Source organism: Anomaloglossus baeobatrachus, chromosome 8, assembly GCF_048569485.1.
Source record: "Anomaloglossus baeobatrachus isolate aAnoBae1 chromosome 8, aAnoBae1.hap1, whole genome shotgun sequence".
Classification (NCBI taxonomy): domain Eukaryota; kingdom Metazoa; phylum Chordata; class Amphibia; order Anura; family Aromobatidae; genus Anomaloglossus; species Anomaloglossus baeobatrachus.
In genome coordinates, this window is record NC_134360.1 from 172,231,522 (window position 1) to 172,247,732 (window position 16,211).

At 48.9% G+C, this 16,211-nt stretch overlaps 1 protein-coding gene across 1 annotated transcript in view; it reads right to left on the reverse strand.

Moving 5' to 3' along the window:
* Nucleotides 1-16,211, reverse strand: part of VAV3 (vav guanine nucleotide exchange factor 3) — a 278,408-nt gene that overhangs the window by 146,201 nt on the left and 115,996 nt on the right. The window contains 1 exon segment of the mRNA XM_075322211.1: nt 3,070-3,128. Coding sequence (XP_075178326.1) covers nt 3,070-3,128 — 59 coding nt within the window.

Here is a 16,211-nt window from a genome sequence, read left to right on the forward strand (position 1 = left end):
GAATTCTCTGAGTACACCATACTAAGGGGTACTTTGCACGCTGCGACATCGCTACTGCGATATCGTCGGGGTCAAATCGAAAGTGATGCACATCCGGTGCCGGTAACGACGTCGCAACGTGTACAGCCTAGATGCGCCGATAAACGATCGCAAAAGCGTCGATAATCGGTGATCTGTGTAGCGTCGGTCATTTTCATAATGTCGCACTAATAAGAGATACGATGTTGTTCGTTCCTGCGGCAGCACACATCGCTGTGTGTGAAGCCGCAGGAGCGAGGAACATCTCCTTACCTGCCTCCACCGGCTATGCGGAAGGAAGGAGGTGGGCGGGATGTTTACATCCTGCTCATCTCCACCCCTCCGCTTCTATTGGCCGCCTGTCGTGTGATGTCGCTGTGACGCCGCACGACCCGCCCCCTTAGGAAGGAGGCGGTTTGCCGGCCAGAGCGACGTCGTAGGGCAGGTAAGTGCGTGTGAAGCTGCCGTAGCTACGGCAGCTATCACAAGTTATCGCATGTGCGACAGGGACGGGTACTATCGCGCTCGTTATCGCTAGCCGATGCTAGCGATGTCACAACGTGCAAAGTACCCCTAAGTGTGAGCTGTATTAATTTCCCGAGCGCTTGTTAAACAAATCTTATTAATTTGGAGTTCAAAAGGCATAGAAGGGGAATATTTTGCTCACACTATCCATATACAATCCATAACATCTAGCAAGACCCTGAATATGTATAGCTTCCTTTATTCTGGTGTGGTATATAATCCCAGCACACCATCACTTACAGATCTCCTTTTCGGACCTCCCTTCTTGCTGTCAGTGTAAACTTCATCATTACCGTGATAATGGCCTACAGCTCACAATGGTGCAGAGTGAATAATTCATCATTGAAATCAGTGGTTAAATTAATATCCACTTGACTTTGTAATGGATTTTCTCCGGATGGATTGTGGGGACGTTTCTCCGATCTGCTACCTTACAATAACAAGAATTTTCTTGTAGAATTAATATTCTCAGATTTTCTTGCAGTGCTGCATAATAGATGCAAACATTAAACCTTGATAAAATATTCATGACTTTCCTGTGTTATAATATTAAGCACAGATGTACTCAGGGGTTACTGAATCAAATCATGTAATGTGAGGTGTGAGCAGCACAAAGTGACACGGCAGCCACAGTTATCAACGACGTGGATGAGAAGACTTGACTAAGGTGCCATGTACCGTAGCCTCGTGTATCACTCATTCCTTGATTCTTGGCTGGTTGCTGTAGTTTTGATAAAATCACTGTTTTACCAGCAGCAGATTATCACAAGACTAGTAAACTTGTATAAATAGCTCATGAGTATGGAGGAGTACAAGGCAGCAGGCCTTGTAGTCCTCCATACTCATGAGCTATTTATAATCCCGCCCCCACCACTGATTGGCAGCTTTCTGCCTATGCACAGTGTACAGTGAAAGCTGCCAATCAAGGTGTGGGTGGGCTTATACAGAGCTCAGTATTCAGACAATTGCAGTAGATAAATCACTGATTATATAAAAACCGCAGCAAACAGACCAGTAAGTGATTTCTGCCTCTATGTTATGCTGCTTTCAGTTAGGGTGGTGAAAACCTGGTGACAGGTTTCTTTTTAAAGGATTGTTTCGTAAGAGAGAAACGTTAACGTTATTAATAGGGACCCTACTATCTGAGCCAAACTGAAAATACTGCCTTCTGCTCTGGCGTACACAGCCATGCCTTAAGATATAATACTACATTCCCCTGCAGGAGCCAATGCGGGTAAATCACATAGGTTCGATAACAGATGATTGCTGAAGATTTGGGTAGATGTATCCTGTTTTCAAAGAAGGGGTTGATATGGTGGTGCTACTGAATCTGTCACCAGGTTTTTGCTCCCCCATCTGAGAGCAGCATAATATAGTGACAGAGACCGTGATTCCAGTGATATGTCACTTACTGAGTTGTTTGCTGGCATTTTGATAAAATCAATGTTTTCTCTTCTGAAGATCTAGGAGTTATACAGAGCTCATGAAACTGCTGGACTACCTGCAGCATGTCAAGTAGTCCTGTAATGATAATCTACTGCTGATTAATCAGTGATTTTATCAAAACTACACTAAGCAGCTCAGTAATTGACACATTGCTGGAATCAGGATCTCTGCCCCTATGTTATGCTGCTCTCAGATTAGGTGTTAAAAACCTGGTGACAGATTCCCTTTAAAGCAGTTGTCTCCGAATCCTGTTTCGAGGAGCACACAGCTCCCACCCCACTGCCTCCCGACTTCCTTCTTGGGTACACCAGCGTGCCCCTGATTATTTACAGTTCAGACCAGAAGTATTGCTGATCCACAAGCCCGAAATGTGCTCTCTCCTGTGTGCAGGGCTCTGAAGCTGGCCAGAGCTTACAGTATAGCTAGCTTTAAAGCAGCCATTATAAGCTATACTACAGATCAGCTGGCAAGACTGCAGAGGTGGTCGGTTACTTTGGCAACGAGCTGTAAACTATAGATTATTATAGAAAATATAGGACGGAGAGGATTCTTAATAGCAGGTAAATTGAAGAGTTGTTTGATTTTCGAAGTACTTGGTAACTTTACCCATCTAATAAGATCATACAACCCCTTTAAGTGTTTTGCAGCCACAGTCGCCATCTTTTTCAGATTATGGGCCTATGGGTTACCTATCAAGAGTTATTCCCATCTTCACATCACCTATTCCTGCTCACCCCGGCTCCATTCATTCTCTGTGGGACTGGAAAAGCCAAGCGCTCACCCGTCTCTGTCAGTCCCATAGACAATGAATGTAGCGGTGCGGCATGCTCAGCTAGAGCTCCCATTTTTAGGGGATTTCAGTGGATGAGTTGGAATCCTAGTGGTCGGACCCCGCTCATCACTAATCCTATGGATAGGAGAATAAACCATTAAATAATAGAATTATTGAGAACATTAACAGGATGGCGAAACCTTTCTAGAACAATGTAGACCACAGAGACTATTAGCGCAGAGTCTGGTAAATAGCATTTCTGTAATTATAGGCAATGTACTTTACAGAAAAAAAAAAAGATGCCTGACCTTATTCCACAGGAAAGTGCGATGGGCGTGTGAGACAGTTTGGATAAAGTTTCTATAACCTGTAAAGGAAACACAGACAGATTACACATATGTCAATCTACAGCAGGAATTGATAACAATTTTAATCCAGCTTTAATTTGGTCTAACAGGCAAATAAGAAGTGATGTATGATCAGAGAAGTATATAAAGAGTGGGCAATACAGGGGAGACGAGAACAGCCGGTAATAGGGGATTGTTAGACAGGGGCAGGTGCGCTCAGTCTTTAGGTTTATGTTTTTATGGTTTGGGGTTAAGGCCACTTTGAAACAAGCGTTATAAAAAGAGCTTTTTTCTGCTTAAAGGGAATTTGTCAGCAGGTTTTTGCTGCCTCACCTGAGAGCAGTATAATGTTGACCAAGAGATCCTGAATCCAATGATGTATGACTAAAGGCCGCTTTACACGCTACGACATCGCTAATGTCGACATCGATGTCGTTGGGGTCACGGAATTTGTGACGCACATCCGGCCGCATTAGCGATGTCGTTGTGTGTGACACCTATGAGCGATTTTGCATCGTCCCAAAAACGTTCAAAATCGCTAATCGGTGACATGGGGGTCCCTTCTCAAATATCGCTGCTGCAGCGTGTACGATGTAGTTCGTCGCTCCTGCGGCAGCACACATCACTCCGCGTGACACCGCAGGAACGAGGAACCTCTCCTTACCTGCCTCCCGACAGCTATGCGGAAGGAAGGAGGTGGGCGGGATGTTACGTCCCGCTCATCTCCGCCCCTCCGCTTTGATTGGGCGGCCGCTTAGTGATGTCGCTGTGACGCCGCACGGACCTGCTCCCCTTAGAAAGGAGGCGGTTCGCCGGTCACAGCGACGTCGCAGAGCAGGTAAGTAGTGCGACAGGTCTGGGCGATGTTGTGCGCCACGGGCAGCGATTTGCCCGTGTCACACAACCGATGGGGGCGGGTACCCACGCTAGCGATATCGATACCGATATTGCAGCGTGTAAAGTGGCCTTTAGATTACTGGGTGTAGCATAATCAGAATTTTTAGATTTAGCCATGTAGCAGAGCTGAGAGCTGCCTCCGCCCACACAAGGCTCTCAATAGAGATTGTACATTGACAGTGAGGTGTCATTCACAAGAAGGGGCGTACTGCGTACTGCAGACTGCGGTGTGCGTGACACTGTAGTCTGAGCCATGAAAAGTCCTGCTGGTTAAATAAACATGACAAGACAGGCATCCCTGAATTTTCTGTGTTAGCCCTTCCATGCTGGCTTCAGCTTACATAGCAAAAACCTGCTGACAGATTCCCTTTAAATTGATCCACAACAGTCGGACCTCCTGCGTGCTGCTCTTATTCTGGTTCTGATGAACTGCAGAAAGTCTGAACTTTGATCCTTAATCAGTGCGCTCTCTCTGGTCTTGATAGATCGTGGCAGGTCTGAATGATAACATCTGATTAGTGCGCCATGTCTGGTACTGATGAACCATTTCAAGTTCTATTTTTTATCATAAATCAGTGCTTTACCCCTAGTTGCAATGAACCACATCTGGTCTAAATGTTGTGTCCCTAGACGATAAATATCCAACCCATGTAGACATGCTGGATTACACTTTACCTGTACTGTATATAAGTGACTGTCAGCTATTACAGGACGGGGCTCACATGTCCTCTGTCAGGACTGTGCCCGCACGTCTATGCAGCTGCTCCATCTATTGTCTATTGGAGTAATAAAGATAGGCCGGGCTGTACTCGCCATCTTTTTACCCTCAAAGACACTGAACAGAGATGCAGGGCGCATGTACAAAGTGCTGCTGCTCTGCTGAATGGGAAGATATAGGACCCTTTTCTTGTAATTAGTGGGAACCTCTAATGATTTGACATCTTATGTGGATAGGTAATTAGATGTAATATTAGACAACTGCTTTTAAGGGAATCTATCAGCAGGTTTTGTTATACAATCTGGGAGTAGCATGATATATGGGTTGAAAGCCTGATTACAGTGATGTGTCATTTACTGGGTTGTATTTTGCTGTTTCAATACAATCAGTGTTTTATCAGCAGAAGATTATCACTGCAGAATAACCTGCATCCTAGTCCAACCAAAACCTGAGCACTGGTTAGCAGCTCTCTCTCACTATACAATGTACATAGAAAACGGTAGTGTGGGCGGGGTTATACACAGCTCAACATCTGAGCTCTGCTAGATCTGCAGCAGAGAAAACTGTGATTCTATACAGCTCCTGCACTCAATAAACGAAGTGACACATTTCTGGAATCAGGGTTTCTGTCCCTACCTCATGCTGCAATCAGATTACATAGCAAAAACCTACTGACAGATTCTCTAAGTTTTAACTGGATAATTTTTAGATAGTGGTAATTGGTTGAGATTGGTTGAGATTTGCTAAAAAGTACCCAAAATATGGCCAGCATAAGCAGCTTTACAGGCTAGGCAGCCTAAAGGGGGCTTTACACCAGAAGATCTATCGTGCGATAGATCGTGGGGGTCACGGTATTTGTGGCGCACATCCGGCATCGCTTGCGATGCCGGCCTGTGTGACACCTCCTAGCGACGCAGTATCGCTCACAAATCGTGAGTCGTGTACTGCTCGTTAGGTTTCATAATATCGTTTAATTTAATTGTTCATCGTTCCCGTGGTAGCACACGCCGCTCCGTGTGACACCCCGGGAACGATGAACAGCAGCTTACCTGCGACCCGCGGCTCTCGCCGGCTATGTGGAAGGAAGGAGGTGGGCGGGATGTTTACGTCCCGCTCATCTCCGCCCCTCCGCTTCTATTGGCCGGCGGCCATGTGACGTCGCTGTGACGCCGAACGTCCCTCCCACTCCAGGAAATGGACGTTCGCCGCCCACAGCGAGGTCGCATGGGAGGTAAGTACGTGTGACGGGGGGTTATCGACTTTGTGCGCCACGGGCAGCGATTTGCCCGTGACGCAAAAAGGACGGGGGTGGGTACGATCGATTGTGAAATTGTACAATCGGTCGTACCGTGTAAAGCAGCCTTTAGAGTACAGTTCAACTTGCATATAGCTTTCGATGCAAGAGCACCAGAAGTGATATGCTAATGACCCTCTGCTGCGGGTGTCAGCCGAGGATCATGCGATTGTGAGGCGATCTTTCTCCCCATCTCCTCTGCTGTCTGCCTCTGCGTATATCGCACTGCACTCAGATGACATGTGAGTATAGTGCGATGTTTCACACGCTCCTATAGACTTGTATGGGGGTGCAGAACCGAGACTCGCTGCCAAACGCAGCATGCAGCGATTCATTCTGCAGGCTGATATGGCATGAGAAATCAGTCGCGGATGGACACTGCCCCATAATTTTGCACTGGTGTGAGTGCAGTCCTATATTTTATTGGATTGCACTCGTCAGTGCAAAACACAAGTAGAACGGTACCCTCACTTGTAGTTCTGGCCTTGAAAGAACAGGAAAACTGAAGAGGCACATTAAGGCCACATGTACCATGATACTTGCCCTAATACAACCCAACACAAAAATGAACCATAATTATAATAAACTAGAAGGTGGCCCAATTGTAACGCATCGGGTATTCTAGAATTTATTGTATAGTTAATTATGATTTTTGTTATATTTATATATGTTATTATGTGTAGTTGCCAAGTGTTTGTGTAGGGAGCTGTAAATGCTCTGGGTGTTGTCTGGGTGTGGGGGTGTGTGAGAGCGGTGTTGTTTGTGTGTTGCGTTGTGTGTGTTGCGTTGTTTGTGGAGTGCTGTGTGTCTGCAGTGTTGTCTGTGTGTGGTGCTGTGTGTGTTGCGCGGTTTGTGTGGGTGTGTGTGTGTGTGGTGTGGGTGCGTATGTGTGTTTTGGGGAGGTATGTTTTGTGCAGTGTGTGTGTGTTGCGCGGTGTGTGCGTATATTCGTGTGTGCCGCGGTGTTTGTGTGTTGGGTGTTGTGTGTGTGCGGCGTTGTCTGTGTGTGTGGGTGTCTGAGTAGGGCAGTGTTTGTGGTTCCCAGTGTGTGTGTGGTGTGTTGTGTGGTGCGTGTGTGGCGGTGTGTGTGTGTTTTGGGGGGAGGTATGAACCCCCATCGTGCTCCATCCCCCATGCTGTGCACCCCCCATTGTGCTCCATCCCCCATGCTGCGCACCCTCCATCGTGCTCCATCCCCCATGCTGCGTACCCCCATCGTGCTCCATCCTCCATGCTGCGCACCCCCCATTGTGCTCCATCCTCCATGCTGCGCACCCCCCATCGTGCTCCATCCCCCATGCTGCGTACCCCCATCGTGCTTCATCCTCCATGCTGCACACCCCCATCGTCCTCCATCCCCCATGCTGCACCCCCCATCGTGCTTCATCCCCCCCATGCTGTGCACCCCCCATCGTGCTTCATCCCCCATGCTGCGCACCCCCCATCGTGCTTCATCCCCCTCATGCTACGCACCCCCATCGTGCTTCACCCCCCATCGTGCTTCATCCCCCCATGCTGTGCACCCCCCTATCATGCTTCATCCCCTCATTCTGTACACCCCACCATCGTGCTCCATCCCCCATGCTGCGCACCCCTCAGAGACGAGTATAGGAGGACTATAATAGGAGGAGTATAATAGGAGGAGTAGTCCTGGGGAGAGAGGAGTATAATAGGAGGAGTAGTCCTGGGGGGAGAGGAGTATATTAGGAGGAGTAGTCCTGGGGGTAGAGGAGTATAATAGGAGGAGTAGTCCTGGGGGGAGAGGAGTATAATAGGAGTAGTCCTGGGGGGAGAGGAGTATAATAGGAGGAGTAGTCCTGGGGGGTGAGGAGTATAAAAGGAGGAGTAGTCCTGGGGTGAGAGGAGTATAATAGGAGGAGTAGTCCTGGGGTGAGAGGAGTATAATAAGAGTAGTCCTGGAGGGAGAGGAGTATAATAGGAGGAGTAGTCCTGGGGGGAGAGGAGTATAATAGGAGGAGTAGTCCTGGGGGCAGAGGCGTCTAATAGGAGGAGTAGTCCTGGGGGTAGAGGAGTCTAATAAGAGGAGTAGTCCTGGGGGGAGAGGAGTCTAATAGGAGGAGTAGTCCTGGGGGGAGAGGAGGATAATAGGAGGAGTAGTCCTGGGGGGAGGTATCTAATAGGAGGAGTAGTCTTGGGGGGGAGGTGTCTCATAGGTGGAGTAGTCCTGGGGGGAGGTGTATAGGCGCTCAATGTGTGTGGGGCCAAAAGACCGACATGTGCGGGGCAGGGCCGAGCCAAGAGGCCAATGCGTGCGGGGGGCGGGGGCGAGGCAAGTGGCCAATGTGTGCGGGGGGCGGGAGCAAGCCGACCGGTCAATGCGTGCGGGGGGCGGGGCCGAGGCGAGCGGCCAATGCGACGGTTGTCACTGTAATGACGTCATTTTGGAGCAAGACAGACAGACAGACAGAACAACGCAATTATATATACAGATTGTCCATTTGTTGCTTTACAGAGCAATGGCAAGTAAGGCCTCAGTTCCAGTTGCGTTCTGCAGATATGAGTGCAATCCAATAAACATCGGATTGCTCTCACTCTAGTGCAAAACTATGGGGCAGTGTCCATCTTTGATTTCTCATGCCATAGCGGCATGCAGAATGAAACTCAGTATACTGCGTTTGGCAGCGAGTCTCGGCTCATGCACCCCCCTAACAAGTCTATGGGAGCGTATGAAACATTGTACTGCACTCGCATGAAATCCATGTGCAGTGCAATATACGCAGAGGCAGGGAGCGGAGGAGATGGGGAGAAAGTGTTCCCTCTCTCTTCTACACAGCTGTGATACGATTGCAAGATCAGATCACAGTCGCATGACCCTCGGCTCACGCCCGCAGCAGAGGTCATTAGCATATCGCTTCCAATACTCTCGCACCGGAAGCTATGCGCAAGTGGAACTGTACCCTTATTCTGAAACTCTAGCTCGGACCTTCCCATTGTCAGAGGCTAAGGCAGGCTTTGCACACTACGACATCGCAAGCCGATGCTGCGATGCCGAGCGCGATAGTCCCCGCCCCCGTCGCAGCTGCGATATCTTGTGATAGCTGGCGTAGCGAACAGTATCGGTACGGCAGCTTCACATGCACTCACCTGCCCTGCGACGTCGCTCTGGCCGGCGACCCACCTCCTTACTAAGGGGACGGGTCGTGCGGCGTCACAACGACGTCACACGGCAGGCGGCCAATAGAAGCGGAGGGGTGGAGATGAGCGTGACGTAAACATCCCGCGCACCTCTGTCCTTCCGCATAGCTGGCGTGAGCCGCATGTAGGAGATGTTCCTCGCTCCAGCGGCTTCTCACACAGCGATGTGTGCTGCCGCAGGAACGAGGAACAACATCGTACCCGTCGCTGCTGCCAAATTATGGAAATGTCGGACCCTACACCGATGATACGATAATGATGCTTTTGCGCTCGTTAATCGTATCAAAAAGGATTTACAGACTATGATATCGACTGCGACGCCGGATGTGCGTCACTTTCGATTTGACCCCACCGTCATCGCACCTGCGATGTTGTAGTGTGCAAAGTGCCCCTAAGTCTGATAACTCGTGCTATTTTATTGCATGATACATCCTGGTCTATTCATCCAAGCTGCCTCGTCTTCTCTGTACCATCCCTACAACTAGCACATGATGTCATATTGTCATAAGCCTCCTCAAGGTCATCTCTGCTTCCTACAATTAGAAAATCCTCCTGATCTGCCATGAACACCTTGTTTTTGAGCCAAGCCATGCAGGGCTCCCCGTTATCTCTCCATCATGTGCGAGGGTAGAATCTGCATCACAGACCCAGAATATATATTCACTGTGCTCAGATGTTTCCAGAAATAGTCAGCCGGATATCGGCGCCTTAAGTCATAAATCTGCATGTGTTTTTGCTTTCAGATTTGTATTGTGCAATCTTCAAACTCTTCTATAGATGAGAAATGCACTCTGAATTTTCATTACTTGTTGCTTTATAATCATGATATGGAGCATTTTAATATTTATTTTGCCTTAATTCATTTTCAAAGATTTATGCTTTTAGTCAGTGAATGGAAATATTTGCATTAAGATGCTCAAAACCTGCACAAAATGAATGTCTGAACCAATTAGGCAATCTGTGTGATAAGTAACGGAAACTCCAGGATAATGCACTCTATCAGCATTAAAGGGGTTATCCGGTCTAAATCTATAAGTCTGCCGTCCTCTATGTGTCATTCTCTGTGACTGCAAACTTGTGACTCCTCACAGCGTGCACTGTGCATACTGTCAGGATTCACTAGTGTAAAGGCTACTTTACACACTGCGATATCGGTCCCGATATCGCTAGTGTGCGTACCCGCCCCCATCTGTTGCGCGACACGGGCATATCGCTGCCCGTGCCGCACAACATCGCCCAGAGCCGTCACACATACTTACCTGTCCGGCGACGTCGCTGTGACCGGCGAACCGCCTCCTTTCTAAGGGGGCGGTCCGTGCGGAGTCACAGCGACGTCACTGAACCGCCGCCCAATCGCAGCGGAGGGGCGGAGATGAGCGGGACGTAACATCCCGCCCACCTCCTTCCTTCCGCATAGCGGCCGGGAGGCAGGTAGGGAGAGCTTCCTCGCTCCTGCGGCGTCACACGCAGCGATGTGTGATGACGCAGGAACGAGGAACAACCTCGTTACTGCTGAAGTAACGATAATTGGGAATGGACCCCCGTGTCGCCGATTAGCGATTTTTCACTGTTTTGCAACGATGCAAAATCGCTAATCGATGTCACACGCAACGGCATCGCTAATGCGGCCGGATGTGCGTCACGAATTCCGTGACCCCAACGACTCCGCATTAGCGATGTCGTAGCGTGTAAAGCCCGCTTTAGAGCAGGGAATAGCGGTCACATTGCCATGAAATATGAGATATGCAGAGACCCAGCCAGAATCCGAAAAGGGAGTATGGCCTCGCTCAGTGCAACAGAATTAAGCGAGGACACCACCCTGTTGTCAGATTCTGGCGGCGAGTCTGCATATCAGTGGGGAGAGATTACAAAATAAAGAACGGTAGAATTTTACCTTATACAACAATTAAGCTTAATTTACATAACACCTCCAGAAAGCAGAAGCAGTACAGAAGACTAAAGGAAACCCATTTCCTCCCCAACCTGTTTAGTAACCTATACATTTAGCAATGACTTCTTCCCGTTCTCCTTGATACAACATATCTTTTTACCCTGATGAAGAGCTGGACAGTAGATCCATTTCTCTACACTCTGCGGATCCCGCAATATAATTAGAAAGTGCACGCTGGACTACCGTGTTTTTCAAAAAATAAGCTCTCCTCCGAAAATAAACCCTAGCAGAGACTTTCAGCCTTCTCAGAGCAAGGCTTAAATATAAACCCTACCCTGAAAATAAGATTGCACACACACGAGATCACACACCCATACATCAGATCGCACACACACACATCAAATCGCACACACACACACACACACACACATCAAATTGCACACACACATCAGATCGCACACACACATCAGATCGCACACACACATCAGATCGCACACACATCAAATCGCAAACACACACACACACACATCAGATCGCACACACACACATCAGATCATGCACCCACACATCAGATCATGCACCCACACATCAGATCATGCACACACACATCAGATCATGCACCCACACATCAGATCATGCACACACACATCAGATCATGCACACACACATCAGATCATGCACACACACATCAGATCATGCACACACACATCAGATCATGCACACACACATCAGATCATGCACACACATCAGATCATGCACACACACATCAGATCATGCACACACACATCAGATCATGCACACACACATCAGATCATGCACACACACATCAGATCGCACAGACACATCAGATCGCACACACACATCAGATCGCACACACACATCAGATCGCACACACACATCAGATCGCACAGACACATCAGATCGCACCCACAAACACATCAGATCGCACACACACATCAGATCGCACACACACATCAGATATCACACACACATCAGATCGCACACACACATCAGATCGCACACACACACATCAGCTCGCACATACACACATCAGATCGCACATACACACATCAGATCACACATACACACATCAGATCACACACACACAAACATCAGATTGAACACCCACACACATCAGATCGCACACTAACACACCAGATCGCACATACACACTCACCAGATAGCACGTCGACACACACACACAAACATGAGATCACACACACATTATATCACGCACACAATCACCCATCAGATCACACACACTCACTCACCACATCCGGCGATATGGATTGCTTCTGGCCGTCAGAGAATCCTGGGACACAGTGCGGTGGAGTGTGAGAACCTGCAGTGGAACTTATCAATGCGCAGGCCCTCGCTCTCCACTGAACTGCATCCCAGGATTCTCTGCTGGCCAGAAGCAATCCGTATCACTGAATATGGTGAGTGTGTGTGATCTGATGTATGTATGCGTGTCAGCCAGAAGCAGGGGAGGATTGCATGGAGCAAACCTGTTGGGAGCGCCCACCAAAGATCGCAGGAGAACCTGGGAGCCACATTCACATCTGAGGTCTGGTAAGTATGATTCTCCTGGAAAGGGGGGTTTGCTTTTTTTTACCTGACACTTAGGCGGGCTTTGCCCACTACGACATCGCAGGTGCGATGTCGGTGGGGTCAAATTGAAAATGACGTACTTCCGGCATCGCATGCGACATCGTAGTGTGTAAAGGCTCGATGATACGATTAACGAGCGCAAAAGCGTCGTAATCGTATCATCGGTGCAGCGTCGGCGTAATCCATGATTACGCTGACGCGACGGTCCGATGTTGTTCCTCGCTCCTGCGGCAGCACACATCGCTGTGTGTGAAGCCGCAGAAGCGAGGAACATCTCCTACCGGCGTCACTGTGGCTTCCGTAGGCTATGAGGAAGGAAGGAGGTGGGCGGGATGTTTACATCCCGCTCATTTCCGCCCCTCCGCTCCTATTGGCCGCCTGCCGTGTGACGTCGCAGTGACGCCATACGACCCGCCCCCTTAATAAGGAGGCGGGTCGCCGGCCAGAGCGACGGTCGCAGGACAGGTGAGTCCATGTGAAGCTGCCATAGCGATAATGTTCGCTACGTCAGTTATCACAAGGATATCGCCGCTGCGACGGGGGCGGGGACTATCGCGCTCGGCATCGCAGCATCGGCCTGCGATGTCGCAGCGTGCAAAGTGCCCCTAAGACTAGGCACTTTTTTCGGGACAAGAAAAAGTATAAGACAGTGTCTTATTTTTGGAAAAACACGGTAATAGCAAATATCAAAAAGCACCTCCACCTCCTCCCATACAACAAAAGCAACAGACACTATTGGACACATTGGAGGAGGTTTATAATTGTATTAAAGCCGTAAAATCTGAGTGCAAGGTCACATTTTCATGTGGAATAATTCTTGTGTTTTATCTACTGAAAATTACAAATCTACAAAATGCAAGAGAAAACTGAATCCTGAAGCTGCAGGGATGTGCCCTGTCTTGTATCCCCCGCTGGATTTTGCAATGGATTTTTCCCATTGTATTGTGTGCATAATTTGCTATGAAATGTGTGTTTTTTTGAAAGACATAGCTGAGGTGACCTAATCTCGTGTTGAAACGATGGAAACAATATTAGGGCTGTTGTGAAAATTGTTCATTGTGGATTTGCTTTTTTTTTGGGGGCTGAATTTCATGTTTATTAAATCTACGCTGTTGTGCATTTTCTGCCGTCTTTACCAACAGCCGCATGAATAGCATTTTTTGGTAAATATGTAATAAATTCTTGGGTTTCACAATATCAGCTCCTGGCTCTTGAGTGTTTGCAGTGGACTCGATTATAATTGTGAGCTAATAGTGGTATATTACATATTGGCCACTAGGGGGAGCCAACAGCCTGATCTTATATCCTCGCAGTCTACATATGTAATAGTAGGATTATTTATTACACGCATCCTGGCTTTAAAAGGCAGAATTTCCCCTCCCAAACTATTTTATCTGTATGGAGCTCTTTCAAAGACAAGTCCAGCGATCCCTTACATGGCCAGTCTGTACTTCCACTACTGAGAAATCAGTGTTCAATGGCCATACAAATGAGGCTGAAGGGCTATGGTAGATCTGAACACAGGTGGACACGGGGCCCCTGCACAAAAACAATATATGGGCCCTTCGCAGCCTAATAGTTCATCATAATGTATAATTTCACCTGCTTTGGAGGTAGAAATGGCCCCCCTATTTCTTGGGCCCATGCGCAGCGGCACAAGCTTCACCAATAATAAGTCCGCTCATGGATCTGAAGCCTCCGTCACTCCAGCACTATTTTGTGCCAAGTGCCGCCTCCTTGTGCTTGAGTGACAGCCTCTTGCTGTGTGACTTAATAAAATGAGTGGTCTGTCAAGCAGAATGTGGTGCTGGGCATGGAATAGAGCTGGAGTGACACACGCTTCAGATCTACAAGTAGCTCTTCATCTTCATATCAATTCAAACACTGATTTCTCAGTAACAGAGGAAGGGACTGGTCATGTAAAAGGTAATGCTGGTGCGACGCCCTGGACTAGCCAGGGGTCACAGATAGTCCCACGCACAACACCCCTCCCTAAAAAGGGTCACAGCAGCCACCCTTAAAAACCTGAGTCACTCCCTCAGGTTCTGAGGTTCACATCAGGTTGGGCGGAGCCAGGCAGTTGGCCCCGCCCACCGAGGAGTTCTGATGGCCTGAGGCGGGAAAAACACAGAGGAGAGTCTGTAATGAGAGGGAGAGGAAGGAGAGGAGTAGGGAGAGTGACAGAAATGACAGGGGGTTCAGGTTGGAGCCCGGACGCCCTTTGGCCAGGAGGCAGACGGTGGTGGCCGCCTGCAGGAGACCGGGAAGATGACCGGTGGAACCGTAAGGGACCGGGACAGGGTAGTGGCCCGCCGGAACAGAACCAGGGAACCAACTGGATACTGGAGCACCAGGCAGGGTACTCAGACCCCGACTAGGCTAGTAGCCACCTTTTAGTCAAATTAACTGATTGCGGCCTGGACCTCAGGGGTTCACTCCCACACAAGGCCTGATTGAAGACAACAGCCCCACGATTCGGGATAGAGAGCTACCGCCACAGCTAGAGATCCAAAGGGCCAGCGTCTGCAGGCAAACGGGTTCCCCAGCACACACACCGCTGGGAGCGAACTACCGTCGCTGAAGCGTAGGCAGTTACTTACACACAACATAGGTGCAGGAGAAAGGCGGAAACCACCAACCCGGAGTAAGGTGAGAAACAACACAGTTGGATGCGGACACCGTCCACCATCTCGTTTGGTTTACCAGAGTCTCCAGTGTATTTGTCAGAGTGAGTACACCAGTGCCCTCGGGCCGAGCACCGCGCTGCACCGCACCTGCCACTGCCCTGCGTCCCCCCTTCGCACCGGGCTCCGGGACCAACATCCCCTACCCACAGAGGGGCCAACACCTAGCTGCGCCACTACACCGCTCCCGGGAGCCCCCGCACCCTCACCGCAGCGGTGGTGTCTATGATCACCACAACCCGTGGGTGGCGTCACGAACTATCACTCCAAATCCAAACACCCCAAGTCCCCGCGTGCAGCACCAACTCCCTTGCAGAGCGACGTGACCCCCGGGTCCGTGGAAGGCACGAGCCACCGCCTGCAGTACGAGCACGGATCCGAGCGGCTCGGCGGTCGCAGCCGAGCCCGCGGGGCGGTACACTGGACTTGTATTTTAAAAAGCTACAAATGTAAATAAATAGTTTGGGGGGGTGAAATCATCGTACAGATTCCCTTTATGGTCTCTTTCAGATGTCAGGTTTTTTATCCATTTTTTTTCAGGCAGCTAAATAGGAAAGAATTCTTTAGTACTCATGCGCACGTTGCATTTTTTTTTTTGCGTTTCTGCAGCGTTTTAAGCAGCAGCATCACATTGACAAAATGCATGCATTGTGCTTCCCCAGAAAAGTCTATGAGAATTACGCAAAATCCGTGCACATGATGCTTTTTTAAACGCAGCATTTTGATTGTCAAAAATTTGACAAAATCTCTGCGTTTAGAAAAGCAGCATGTCAATTCTTTTGAGCATTTTGGCAGCGTTCTACACCCATTGAAATCAAAGGAATAGCCCGGACTGCTGCCCCAAAGGGGCTC